Source organism: Nicotiana tabacum, chromosome 20 (genome assembly GCF_000715075.1).
Source record: "Nicotiana tabacum cultivar K326 chromosome 20, ASM71507v2, whole genome shotgun sequence".
NCBI classification, from domain to species: Eukaryota; Viridiplantae; Streptophyta; class Magnoliopsida; order Solanales; family Solanaceae; genus Nicotiana; species Nicotiana tabacum.
In genome coordinates, this window is record NC_134099.1 from 148,535,395 (window position 1) to 148,549,829 (window position 14,435).

The following is a 14,435-nucleotide window of genomic DNA, read 5'->3' on the forward strand; positions in this document are numbered from 1 at the left end:
TTCAAAGCTCTAAATTCAAAAATTGGATTTTGCAAAATAATTTTTTATTCGAATTGAGTGTTATTACAAATGATTGTGAATATACTTTAAAGTTTATATATCAATTTTGAGGGAGTTTAGTGAAGATTAGAGTTAGTTTTTGGTTGGGAAAAAAATAATGATATACAACTACTTGCATCTGTTTGTATGTCGGGTGTATGTTATTTGTATGTCATGTATACTGGACATACAAATAACATACAAAATACATAAAATAATATGAGTCGTATACAAGTTATATGTGGGCATCTTTTTCCATATTATATACAAATTGTAAAAAATAACATAATTAATTTTTGAAAACTACAGTACCTAGAGAAAACGAGTAAATAAGTCCTTATTGTAGCATATATATGAAAAAATCCCTTATTAATAGCACTTTTTAAATATATTTAAATGTTATTTAACAAAATTCAAAATCGATTTACAAAAGAAAGAAAGAAAATAAAAGAAATAGATATGTTGATTCTCATATGCAAACGTCAAAAAGACGATCTTTTGGCACGAAAGGTGTAACTCTATTGGTCTCTCCTCAACCGCTCAAATACAATATATATTTGCACTGCAATCCACTCCTCTTTGTAGCTCATTATCTATTAATTTTATCTCTTTCAATAGTGTCCATTATAAACGACTGATTAAGAAATTATTTCAAAATATGCGTTATAGAACAAATAAGGTACATTAAGGTCGGGAACAACTCGTCTCCATTATATTTAGCTCTGGTGGTCTTCAATATAGTCTTTGATGACTGAAACATCCACTTATAAATTTAAAAAATTGGAACTTTTTTCCAGCTTATTCTTTATTTGATGCGCAATTTCTCTTAGTTAAAACATCAAAAAGATAAAATTCTAAACCCATCAAATGTTCTTTGTTCTTTTATTTTTTCTTGTTTCTAATTCCCTCCGTGCCTAAAGGAACAATTCTCACGTATTCTCCTCACCATCAAGAATACGAAACTTGCACACCACCGCCTTTTCCCGCCTCCATCTCAACTATGTCACACAATATTTTCCTACAACCCTCCCAACCATGTCATCCCTAATTATCTTTATATAAAGGGGGTTGTGGTAGGGGTAATACATACACATTTTTTGAATTTATTGAATATCTTTGTATTTCGTGATCTAAAAAGGTTTAAAATGCTGTTAACAAATCTCAAAAAAACTTCGAGGTTCTGATTGGAAAAAAGAGAGGATCTGGAGATGAAAATTGCTTCTCAATCAACATTTTTCATTTCAATCAAGAATGCAAAAGAATTGAGAATGAGCAGGGAAATGATCTACGTTATGTCGAAGGGAAAAACTGTAACAGAAGTTGCTGATTTCCTATAAAGGAAGTGCTTGCCTATATGGAAGAGGTGCACAAGGATGTCTCAATAAAATTCGTGGTTTAAAGCCAAATTTTAATAAGGAGCCATTTTTTTGTCTATAGTATAGTTATCCTACAAAATATAGCATTAATATTTAGGGAAAAGGTCCAAATATACCCCTCTACTTTGGTATATTGTTTACATGTATCCTCCAATATACTATAGGGCCACATCCACCCTCACTGTTACCCAACTTTATAAAAATACAGGGCATTTGCATCTATACCCGCTCTTTGTGTCTCGTTTTAACTTGTGCCCGCTTTGCAAAAAAATTTACAAGTGTACCCACTTTTTCGCATAACTTCAGCATACGAGGCTGAAGTAGCAAAGACAATCACGCAAAACTTCAACATTTTAGTAGCCGGACCTGAAGTTCAGCTCTAGAGCTGAAGTTTTTATTTTCTAACTGGAGAACTTCAGCTCTAGAGCTGAAATTTTTGTTTTGTAACCGGGAAACTTCAGCTCTAGAGCTGAAGTTTTTGTCTTTGTAATTGGGAAACTTCAGTTATAGAGTGTTCAATATAGCAACATGCATAGCATTTTGTCCATTGCTGTTAAGCATTTCTGAGCAATCTGGGCAGTGCTTTAATAGCTCATTTACCATGATTTCATTGCCCTCATTGATTGCAGTGTGAATTGCTGTCGTCCAGTCATATTCACTACCTGCTGGAAGGTAAGCTAAGGATTTCTTCAACTACGACATATCAGAAACTACTTCTTTCAATCCTATATTGAACTATTACACCTTTTAGCAAAAAAAGCAAAAAAAGCAAAAAAAAAACATATTGCACCAGTGGGTGCAATATTCACTACCTTTTAAAAAAATATTTTAAAGAAGAAAAAGAAGAAGAAGAAAATGAAGGAGAAGAATGAGGAGAAGGAGGAGGAGTAAGGGAGCTAAAGTTATTTAAAAAGTAAGCACAAGTCAAAAGCTTTTGAAAAAATAGGTATAGGTTAAATGGGAGCGACCAAATACGGCGCCCCATGCAATTTCTACTAAAAATAACCCCATTAAACGGAAAGCCAACAGACATTAGCATGACCCGTTTTTAAAATAAAAAAGTTTTGACCCATCGACTCATAACCCGTTTAAACAAAAAACCCATCATATAAATAAAAAGGCCCATAATTTTATACGGGAACACTCAAAACACACCCTTTTCATCAAAGAAAAACCAAGAAGTGCCATGTCCTAGGGTTTGGCTGCCAAAATTTCTCTGCGAATGCTGCAAAGGTGCAATTTTCTTCCCTATTTTGGCTGATTGTGCTTATTTAATTTGGTTTCTTGTAAGATTGCATTCTATTTCAGTTAACTGGTTTAAAGTTTTTTGAGTTGTGTTTTCATTTTGTTTCGAGTATGTACTAAAATTTACAAATGCGTGTTGATATATATGTTTTGAGTTTTATATTATGTTTTTTCAGTATATTTTGTTTGCATGTATCGATTTCTCTTTATGTCGTTTGCATCCGTTGTTTGATATTAGGATTTTGTTTCTTCTCACTGTTCGTTTGATATTCTTCAAACATTATGTATGTGAGGAATGTGAAATCGTTATAATAATGTCTTAATTTCAGCAGGATTCTTAGTCCCATGTTAATAAAATGGATCGGTGGTTTAGGGTTTATAAGTGGAATTGTACTTTCTATGGTTTAGGGTTCAAAAGAGGACAAATGGTTTAAGGATTCAATGGACTGTGGTCCCGACTTCATTTCTTGTTTCTTTATTGGTTAAAAAAAATTCAAAATATGATTGTTATGGATTTCTTTGGTTAATTTATTAAAATTTTGGAATGTAATCTCCAATTTTATATACATATGGCCCAACAGTTATGGAAAAGTGCGACTTGACTGTTTTTAAATGTAATAGTTTTCATACTTTATTGAATATGGTCCCAACTCCTACTTGTTTCTTTATCCATAAAAGAAGTAGGACCCCACTGTTTTGTTTCTTTTTTAAAGTCATGTATTTAATATGAATTGTAGGACTTGATTGTGTTTATATTCTGTTTTTATTATGATTCTTTGCTGATTTTGTATTCATATTTTTCTATTTTTGTATTGTTCTTTTAGTTTAGTTGTGCTGCTTTTCTGCTTTTGCTCCTATTCTGTCTTTTTTTTGGTTCTTCTTTTTTTGTTTAAATGTTATTAAATTGTACTTTTGTTTGTTGATTACAGGTTATTAAACATGGTTAAGATTGACTTGATTTTTTTACTATGGTGATAACTGGATGAGGGAGCCACAACTTATATATTCTAGAAAGCTTATTCACACTTGGAAAGGTTATGATGTTGATCTCTTATCTTTTATAGATATGGTTAATGAATACATGAACAAGTTAGGGTATGTTGGAGTTCAATAATTGATAGTGATTGGCCATTCTGTGAAATATTATGAAATATTAGGAGATGAGGGTATTAGGACATTATTACAACTTGTGAATGACTAGTTTAATATTATTGACTTGTTTGCTGTAGAGGATAATGAATTATCTGTTGATGATCAAAATATAGTGCATCACACCGAGTCATACTTGGTAGTAGATGAAGCAGCTAGTGATTGCAGTTCAAATAGTAGTAATTCTAATAGTGAAGATGACACAAATGATAGTGACTGTAATAGTAAAGATGCTTCAGGTTATGATTCTGATAGGTTGGAGGCAATAGCAAAAGAAAGAAAGAGGGTAGTTGCTGATAGGTTGGTTGAGTACAAGGACATAGACAAGTCCATGATATTCAAAGATATACCTGAAGCTAGGAAATTCATGAACTTGTATGCCCTTGCCAATGATTATGATTTAACACTAGTTAAAAGTGACACAATAAGGGTCAGATATGTATGTGAGGATGATGAACGCCCTTATGTCTGCCTAATTTCTAAAGATAAGAGGAATATAGGTGTTAAGGTCAAGACACTAAAAGCTAAACATGAGTATAATCATGCATTTGATAACCATAGGGTTGATGCTACTATTATTGCACACTATTTCAAGAAGAAGTTGCAGGAATCCCCAAAATATAAGATTAAAGAGATGAAAACAGATCTAAAAATAACTTTTAACATCAATGCTTCATTTCAAAGTGCAAGAGAGCCAAAAGAATGATATTGGAGAATCTGGAAGTAGCTTTACTGATGAATATAACAAACTTGATGCCTATGCCAATGCCTTGAGGCAGAGTAATATAGGAAGTGATATCATTATTAATATTTCAAAAGATGCCCTTACTGAAGGCAAAAGAAGATTTTTGAGGATGTATATTTGCTCTGAAGCAATGAAGAAGGGTTTAAGGGAGGGTTGAGACTTTTCATTGGCTTGGATGAGACCTTTTTAAAAGGAAAAGCCAAAGGTCAACTCTTAGTTGCTGTAGCTCAAGATGCTATGAACCACTTTTATCCACTTGTTTGGGTTGTTGTAGATAAGGAAACAAAAGTCACCTGGAATAGGTTCTTGAGTTTGCTTCAGAAGTCTTTAGACCTCAACAATAGAGAGGGAGTCACATTTATATCAGACAAGCAAAAGGTAAAAAAAAAAGGTACTTGTTTTCTGGCACTTTTTAAATGTATTGACTGACTTCTTTTTTTATGTTTGGCTTTCTCATGTAGGGTCTACTTGATGCAGTCCAATCTATCTTACCTGAGGCCCGCCATAGATATTGTGTGAGACACATAGTATGCAATTGGAGCAAAAAGGACATGGGTCTGGAGAAATGACAAAGCTGGTTTGGTGGTGTGCATGGAGCAGTTATGAGGAGGAATTAAATGATCCTTTGAAGACATTGGGAGAGATGTCTGAGGAAAGGGTGGAAGATTTACTGCACTATCCAGTCAAGTGTTGGTGCAGGGCTCACTTTGATACAGTGTGCAAGAACCAGAAGGTAGAATACTTGCGGATTGCTCGCAAGTGTACATTTGATTTCAATGGTGAGCATGGGTATGAGGTGAGTGAAGGGAGTGACAAGTTCATAGTCAGCTTGGAAACACAAAAATGCACTTGCAGGACATGGGACCTTACTGGAACCCCATGTCCCCATGCCATCAGAGCAATATTATACAAGAAGGGCAACTCATTGGATGGAATTCACTGGTGGTACAATAAGGAAGCTTATCTCCTAACTTATAGACACAAGTTACAACAAGTTCCAGGGCAAAAGTTCTGGAAAAATGACCCATCACAGGCAATGGATCCACCTTTATTAGTGAAGTTGGCTGACAGACCTAAAATAAAGTGAATTAGAGATAAAAAAGTAAAGAGGCAAGGAGAATGGTTTGCTCCTAGGAAAGGCAGGGTTATGTCATGTTCAACCTGTGGAGAGCCTGGTCACAATGCTAGGGGTTGTAATAAGGTAATCTTTCTATATTTATTAGTAGCCATTTTATTTATTAATTGTTATATAACTCTAATTATTTATCTTCTTATCAGTTGTCAAATAATGTAGAATATGGACAGTCATCTATGGGTGAACATCATAAGAAGAAAAAGCAATCAAACAAGGGAAGAAAACCAATGAAGAGGCAAAGAACATTACTTGATGAAGATGAAGGAGATGAAGTTCCCAGATCCCCAACTGCAGCAACAATCGAAGAACTACCATTGTCAGCACCACAGTCCAGACAAATTAGTCAAGCAAGTGAAGCTAGACAATTTATATTTATGCCAACACCAAAGGTGCATATGCAACAATAATGAAGTTCCTGATTTTGAGATTCCAAGCTTCGAATTTGAAGAAGACCCAGCTATAAGGCCAAGAAGTGTTTCAGAGGTAAAGTCTAGACTCCAATAGAGGCAGAAACAACCAATATCAAGTGGAACAAGAATAATTAAATTTGTTGGTGATGGTGCTATAACTAGCAAGCAGTTGGAGAAACAAAAAACGGACAAGCTAAAGGCAAGAAAGGGCAATGGAAAAGCACAACAATGAAGGTTGTTTGTTTTTGATGATACCTGGAAGCTATAATGAATGATGGTGGCAGTAGGATTAGTAAAAACTTTAGTTTTTGTTCTTAGATATTCATGGTGGCATTAGGATGTCTTGTTATCACTTTTGGTGGTATGTTTTGTGATTATAATATGGCATCCCTTTGTCTAATGTAATGCACACTTTGACAGTTGGTTTATGTGTTGGTAACAACTTATATGTATGTTGATCGTGCTTGTGTTTGGTTAATATATGAAGGATATCATTTGGTATCTTACTATGCATAGTTCTTGGTATGGATTTGGTATTTAGCTAGCATTAGCACCATGCTTTCTTCAACTGGTAATAATGTATAGCCATAAATGTCTAGCACTAGCTTACAGTTTTTGAGTACCCAGCGTCATCTATATTGTGTATTCTTTGTTAAAAGTGATCATTGGTTGTTTGAGATTTCCCTTTTATGAAATCTATTCCTTCTCTATCCATGTAATTGTGAACTTAACATTAACTGACAGTGGTTTTTTTGTTTCGCCAAAAGGTGTCAAACAATGGTTGGGCTGAAAGTGAGTGCAAGGCATCTTGCTACGTACTGAAATACTATCCGTTATTACTTTTCCATTTTCAGGTGTAGATGCAATGTTCATATTGCTAAAGGCCTAGTAAAGGTAATAACTAAACCATAGAAACATAACTATTAAAATTAAGAAAGTTTCACATCATTATATTACATTTATCACATCCAATGTATACATTACATTAACTAACATACAAAATAAAATTACAACAGTTAAACCTACATTAAACACAGTGATTTGGTTCATCAACTATTACACAGATATTAGCTTCATCAGCCTAGAATTAACGACACGACAAACATAATACTACAACGATTCACCAACTATTACACATATATATTGTGAAAAGTCACTTCATCATTGAAAGGGAAATTTACTTCATCATCAATGCCGCAACAAATCCAACAAAAAGAGCCGATGAAATAATAAGAAAAATTCTCATCTTCGTCAACTTCTCTTCAAATGTTATAGCTTTGTCATCTCCAACATGTTAATAGCCTCCAATGGAGCAACTTTTTCCTTCAAATTGTCTCGTTCAATCTTAACGGCATCCAACGACAACTTTAATCTCTTATTACAATTAAAGCTTTATCCGGGTATACTTCGTCTTCCCATTCCCAATAGCCACATGAAATAAACTGTCGAACACAATCCAAACCACCTATTGTTAGTAACATTAAAGGAATACCAAAAAAAATTAAGTTTAATAAGAGTGAAAAAATCAGTACAATTAATAAGTGAAAAAAATATCAGCTTTATAAATGAAGTGACATACATTTGGCCTGGGACATTTATAAAATCTCATTCCCGGGTTAGAAGTAGTGCTGGAAGTAAAGTGGTTGGAAACCTGTGATGACCTTGGGTCATCACTTGTTTTAAAAGTAAATTCTGCATTCCGAGGCCTCAAAAATCTCTTTCAGCATCACCTCGATTTGCGTGAGCAATCCGGGCGCGTAGCCGGAAAGCCATTTAGTGAAAATCTGTGAGAAATGATGAATTTTGCATATAAAATGAGTTTAAGTTGACTTCGGTCAATATTTTGGGTAAACGGACCCGGACCCGTGATTTGACGGTCCCGAAGGGTCCGTAGGAAAATATGGGACTTGGGCGTATACCCGAAATCGAATTCCGAGATCCCAAGCCCGAGAAATAAAATTTAAAGAAAATTATTTTCTAAAATTATTTTTGAGTTTTGGAAATGAAATGAGTTTAAAACTCGATGGTATCGGGCCCGTATTTTGGTTCCGGCGCCCGGTACAGGTCTTATATGTGATTTGAGTCGAATCTGTGAAATTTGGTAAGAAACGGATTTGAGATGGCGTGAATCGGATCGTTTTGAGAAAAATTGGAAAATTTGAAGTTCTTAAGAAATTTCATGATTTTGATGCTAAATTCATAGTTGTTGATGTTATTTTAGTGATTTGAATGCACGAGCGAGTTCGTATGATGTTTTTAGGTTGGTGTGCATATTTGGTTTGGAGCCCTGAGGACTCGGGTGAGTTTTGGATACGCCACGGAGTGGATTTTGAACTTGGAGAATTGCAGGTTTTTAGCTGTTTCAGTGCAGGCCTGCAGGCTTCGCATTTGCGAAACCTAGCTCGCAAATGCGAGTTCGCAAATGCGAGTTCGTAAATGCGAGTTCGCAAATGCGAGTTCGCAAATGCGAAGGCCTTGTCACAAATGCGAACAATGGCCCAGCCCAGCTACCTCGCAAATGCGAGCAATTGATCGCAAATGCGATGCCTCCCCTTTTAGCCAGTCGTCGCAAATACGACACATTATTCGCAATTCCCAACTCGCAAATGCGAGAAGTAGTTTGCAATTCCCAACTTAACAGAAGTCTGGGTTCGCAACTGGTCGCAAATGCGACATCTGCAACCTGCAATTTTATAACTTAACCGAAAATCTTTCATTTTTCACACTCTTTCAAAACCAAAACACTCTTGGACGATTTTTCAAAGACAGCTCTTCTTCCAAATCGATTGTAAGTCAATTTTAACTCGTTTTCTTCAATCATTAACATCTTTTCATATGATTTCAACTCAAAATCAATGATTTTCATGGGGGAAATTGGGTGTTTTGGGTAGAACCTATGTTTTTCAAAAATTAAGGATTTGGACCTCGATTTGAGGTCCGATTTCAAAACAAATTATATATTTAGGTTCGTGGGGGAATGAGGGATCGGATTTTGGTTCGAAACTCGGGTTTTGACCATGTGGGCCAGGGGCAATTTTTGACTTTTTGGGTAAAAATTTAGAAAACTAATTTTTATGCATTAGAATTAATTCATTTAGCATTTATTGATGTAATTAAGTAACTTGTGGCTAGATACGAGCGAATTGATGGTGGAGTCAAGAGGTAAAGCGGTAGTAGAGGCTTGAATTGTGTTCGTGGCATCGAGGTAAGTGTTTGAGCTAACCTTAGCTTGAGGGATTAGGAGTTGAGTCCAATTTGCTACATGTTATTTGTTGAGTACAACGTATAGGCATGGTGACGAGTATCTATACGTTAGTGTCAAGAATGACCGTGTGTCTTAAATTGAAATTGTTGTGTTCTTGATAGATCTTACGAATGCCTAAGTTGTTGATTCTCTGAGTTGAGTAAGGATTATGATTATCCTCGTGGAAATTACTTATGATTGAGTATTGGTGCTAGTTGAGGTAGTTAGATGTTGGAACAAGTTTGGTTATAGCTAATTTTCCCTTGCCGAGACGTATTTACTTGTACTGTCGATTCCCTTGCCGGGATAATGTTGTTTCCTTATTGATCCCTTGTCGGGACTCTTGTTGTGATTGGTGTTGAACTGTATATGTGGATCGGGTTGCGCGCCACAATAATATTATATTTGGACCGGGTTGCACGGCGCAACAATATTATATTTAGACCGGGTTGCACACCGCAACAATAATATAATTGGATCGGGTTGCACGCCGCAACAGTAATAAATGATATGGATAGGATTGCACGCCGCAACAGAGTTATTATGTTTTGGGATCGGGTTGCACGCCACAACAATTGATAATACAAAGTGTTTATAGATTGGTTACATGTTCCTTATTGTTTTGCTGTAAAATCTAAATTGTTATTATGTTTTTCTCTTAATTTACTGTTGGTACTGATATTCTCCCACAACATGTACCCCCTTCCCATCTTTACTTGTTATTCCTATTTTATTTTTCCGCTGCATATTATATAACTGCACAGGTTTATTTGGTGGTCTGGTTCTAGCCTCGTCACTACTTCGCCGGGGTTAGACCAGGCATTTACCAGCATATGGGGTCGGCTATGTTGATACTACACTCTGCACTATGTGCAGATCTCGGAGCGGTAGCTTTTGGACAGTAGCATTGGGTGGCTGCTTTCAGTCCAGTTAAAGATCCCGAGGTAGTCCTGCAGGCGTCCGCAGACCCGGTGTTCTCTTCTATCTTTATGTGTATTCTGTTTTCATTTGCTTCCGAGACAGATTTTACTTTCTTTTCAGACACTTGTATGTAGTATTCATAGACAGTCCGTGATATTATGACACCAGATTCCGGGTAGAGATGTATATTGGCATTGTCGTACTATTTGTGGTTAATTTATCAGATTAAGTATTCCGCTTGTATCTAATTATCGTTAATATTTCACTGTTATTTCATTGTTAACTTAAATTGTTAAAAGGGCTAAATAAAAGGGTTAGTGATTCTATATTACGCGGCTTGCCTAGCTTTCACGAGTAGGCGCCATCACGACTCCCGAGGGTGGAAAATCCGGGTCGTGACAAGTTGGTATCAGAGCTCTAGGTTACATAGGTCTTACAATTTACGGACAAGCTTAGTAGAGTCTGAAGGATCGGTACAGAGAAGTCTGTATTTATCCCCGAGAGACTACAGAGTTAGGAAAAACTTCACATTTTTTATTTCCTGTCGTGCGGTTTGGTTTCTCAATGCTAATTGAATTTCTATTCTGTTCTTTCGCAGATGGCGAGAACATGCGCTTCCTCATCCACCGATCAGCAGCCCGAGCCCCCAGCAGCAGCTCCCACTAGGGGCAGAGGGTGAGGCCGAGGCCGTGCTAGAGGCCGGGGTAGGGGCAGAGCTCAACTTAGAGCAGCAGCACCAGCGGCGGAGCCTCAGGTTGACTTTAATGATGAGGTTCCGACCCAGACAGTTCCGGTGGGCCCAGCTCAGGTCCTAGAGGAGTTTATTGCTACCCAATACTCCAGGATGCTCTGGTCCGTCTAGTGGGCCTTATCGAGAGTGTCACCCAGGCAGGCTTGTTTCCTGTAGCACCAGACATCTCTCAGGCTGGAGGAGGAGCCTAGACTCCAAATACTCACACTTCGGAGCAGATGGCTCCCCAGTTCCAGACTCCAGCAGCTCAGCCAGTTGGAGTAGTTCAGCCGGGTGTGGTAGCTCAGACTGGTGGGGGAGCAGCTATGTCTGCCGATGCTTTATGGAGATTGGACAGGTTCACTAAGCTCTTCCCTACTACTTTCAGCGGTGCATCTTCTGAGGATCCCCAGGATTTTCTAGACATTTGTCATGAGGTTCTCAGGAACATGGGGATAGTGGATACCAATGGGGTCGATTTTGTTACCTTTCTCTTGTCTGGATCTGCCAAGACTTGGCAGAGAGATTATTGCTTGGCTAGACCAGCCGAATCACCAACTTTGACTTGGGAGTAGTTTACCCAGCTATTTCTGGAGAAATTTCTCGCTATTACTCAGAGAGAGATCTATCGGAGGCAGTTTGAGCGTCTCCAGCAGGGTTCTATGACTGTTACTCAGTATGAGACCAGATTCATCGACTTGGCCCGTCATACTCTTATCATACTTCCCACCGAGAGAGAGAGGGTGAGGAGGTTCATTGAGGGACTTATCCAGCCTATTCGACTTCAGATGGCCAAGGAGATTGGGAGTGAGATTTCTTTCCAAGAGGCGGCCAATGTGGCCAGGAGGGTTGAGATGGTTCTATCGCAGGGAGGTGGTCAGGGGTTTGACAAGAAACCATGGCATTCAGGTAGATTTAGTGGTACCTCGTCTGGAGGCAGGGATTCGTATGGTAGAGGCCATCCTCCTAGGCTTTTTAGTCAGCACTTCAAGTTTCATATGGTGCGTCAGGTGGTCGTGGTTCCTATATGCAGTATTCTGATCAGCAGTCCTATAGTGCACCACCAGCTCCTATCAGTGCACCGCCGCTCCAGAGTTTTCGGGGTGGTCATTCAGGTTGCTAGGGTCACTCTCAGTTTCCTCAATCGCAACATTCAGGTAGATGCTATGAGCTAGTGTGGTGAGTACTCAGTCGCAGCAGCAGGGTTACCGTGCTATGGTTCAGGCACCAGGTGTTCCACTACCCGCTCCGCCAGCTAGGGGTGAGGATAGAGGTGCTAGAGGTGGAGGTAGAGGTGTTAGAGGTGGAGCTCAGACCGCTAGAGGTGGAGGCCAGCCAGATGCAGGCAGTCCCAGAGATGTAATTCATGGTGGTGGGCCCCAGCCCCGATGTTATTCTCTTCCAGCCAGGCCTGAGGCTGAGGCTTCCGATGCAGTTATCACAGGTACTGTTCTGGTTTGTGGCAGAGATGCTTTAGTTTTATTTGAACTAGGGTCTACATACTCCTATGTGTCATCCTATTTTGCACCGTATCTAGCCATGCCTAGTGATTCCTTGAGTGTCCCTGTATATGTGTCTACACCGGTGGGTGATTCTATTATGGTAGATCGAGTCCATCGTTCTTGTATAGTTGTGATTGGGGGTCTTGAGACTCGTGTGGATTTATTACTCCTGTACATGGTTGATTTTGATGTTATATTGGGGTTGGACTGTTATCACCTTACCACGCTACCTTGGACTGTCATGCCAAGACCGTGACCTTAGCCTTGTCGGGTTTACCTCGTTTAGAGTGGAGAGGGATTCCTGGTCATTCTACCCATAGTGTTATCTTATATATGAAGGCTCGGCGTATGGTCGAGAAGGGGTGTTTGGCCTATGTCCGTGATTCTAGTGCTGAGGTTTCTTCTATTGATTTTGTGCTCGTTGTTCGTGTGTTTCCTAAGGTATTCCCTTCTGACCTGCCAGGTATGCCACCCAAAAGGGATATTGACTTCTGTATTGATTTGGCTCCGGGCACCCAGCCCATTTCTATTCCGCCGTATCATATGGCCTCGCCTGAGTTGAAAACATTGAAGGAGCAGTTGCAAGACTTGCTTGAAAAGGGTTTTATTAGACTTAGTATTTTGCCTTGGGGTGCGCCGGTGTTGTTTGTTAAGAAGAATGACGGATCGATGAGAATGTGTATTGATTACCGGCAGTTGAACAAGGTTACAATCAAGAATAAGTATCCATTGCCGAGGATTGATGATTTGTTTGATCAACTTTAGGGTGCCAAGGTATTCTCGAAGATTGACTTGAGATCTGACTACCATCAGTTGAGGATTAGGGCATCCGATGTCCCTAAGACAGCTTTCCGCACTCAGTACGGGCATTATGAGTTCTTGGTGATGTCATTCGGGTTGACAAATGCCCCAGCAACTTTTATGGATTTGATGAACCGAGTGTTCAGGCCTTACTTGGATTCGTTCGTGATAGTCTTCATTGATTATATTTTGATCTATTCTCGTAGTCGGGAGGAGCACGAGCAGCATCTTAGAGTGGTTCTTTAGACTCAAAGGGATAGTCAGTTGTATGCTAAGTTTAGTTGCATTCCTGGGTCATGTTGTATCAGCAGAGGGTATTCAGGTTGATCAGAAGAAGATTGAGGCAGTCAAGAACTGGCCTAGACCAGTATCAGCTACAGAGATCCGGAGTTTCTTGGGATTGGAAGGTTACTATTATTGGTTTGTGAAGGGGTTTCATCTATCGCAGCCCCGATGACCAGGTTGACCCAGAAGGGTGCCCAGTTTAGGTGGTCGGATGAGTGTGAGGCGAGTTTTCAGAAGCTCAAGACAACCTTGACTATAGCACCGGTGTTGGTTTTGCCCACAGGTTCAGGGCCATATACAGTTTATTGTGATGCATCTCGTATTGGACTTGGTGCGGTGTTGATGCAGGATAACAAGGTCATTACCTATGCTTTGCGGCAGTTGAAGATTCATGAGAAGAACTATCCAGTTCATGATTTGGAGTTAGCAGCCATTGTTCACGCGTTGAAGATTTGGAGGCATTATCTGTATGGCGTGGCATGTGAGGTATTCACGGATCATAAGATTCTGCAGTATTTGTTCAAGCAAAAGGAGCTAAATTTGAGGTAGATAAGGTGGTTGGAGCTATTAAAGGACTATGATGTCACCATCTTATATCATCTGGGAAAGGCCAATGTGGTGGCCGATGTTTTGAGTAGGAAGTCAACCAGTATGGGTAGTCTTGCTTATATTCCGATCGGTGAGAGACCGCTTGCTTTGGATGTTCAGGCTTTGGCCAATCAGTTCGTGAGGTTGGATGTTTCTGAGCCCAGCCGTGTGTTAGCTTGCACAGTCGCTTGTTCTTCCTTACGTATCCGTGATCAGCAGTATGATGATCCCCATTTGTGTGTCCTTAGAGACATGGTGTAACACG

The 14,435-nt window shown here is 38.9% G+C and overlaps 1 protein-coding gene across 1 annotated transcript; it reads left to right on the forward strand.

The window, feature by feature from the left end:
* Positions 1–3,642: 3,642 nt before the first annotated feature.
* On the forward strand, positions 3,643–6,605 carry LOC107789048 (uncharacterized). Its single transcript, XM_075240418.1, has 4 exons — positions 3,643–3,729; positions 3,862–4,932; positions 5,016–5,755; positions 5,833–6,605. The coding sequence occupies exons 1-2, from the start codon at positions 3,643–3,645 to the stop codon at positions 4,513–4,515; spliced, it is 741 nt and encodes a 246-aa protein (XP_075096519.1). The 3' UTR covers positions 4,516–4,932; positions 5,016–5,755; positions 5,833–6,605.
* Positions 6,606–14,435: the final 7,830 nt, after the last annotated feature.

Coding starts and splice junctions, on each gene's coding strand:
- LOC107789048 (XM_075240418.1), top strand. CDS start 3,643: ATGAGGGAGCCACAACTTATATATTCTAGAAAGCTTATTCACACTTGG. Junction 3,730..3,861: donor TCTTATCTTTTATAGATATG/GTTAATGAATAC, acceptor GTGAATGACTAG/TTTAATATTATTGACTTGTT.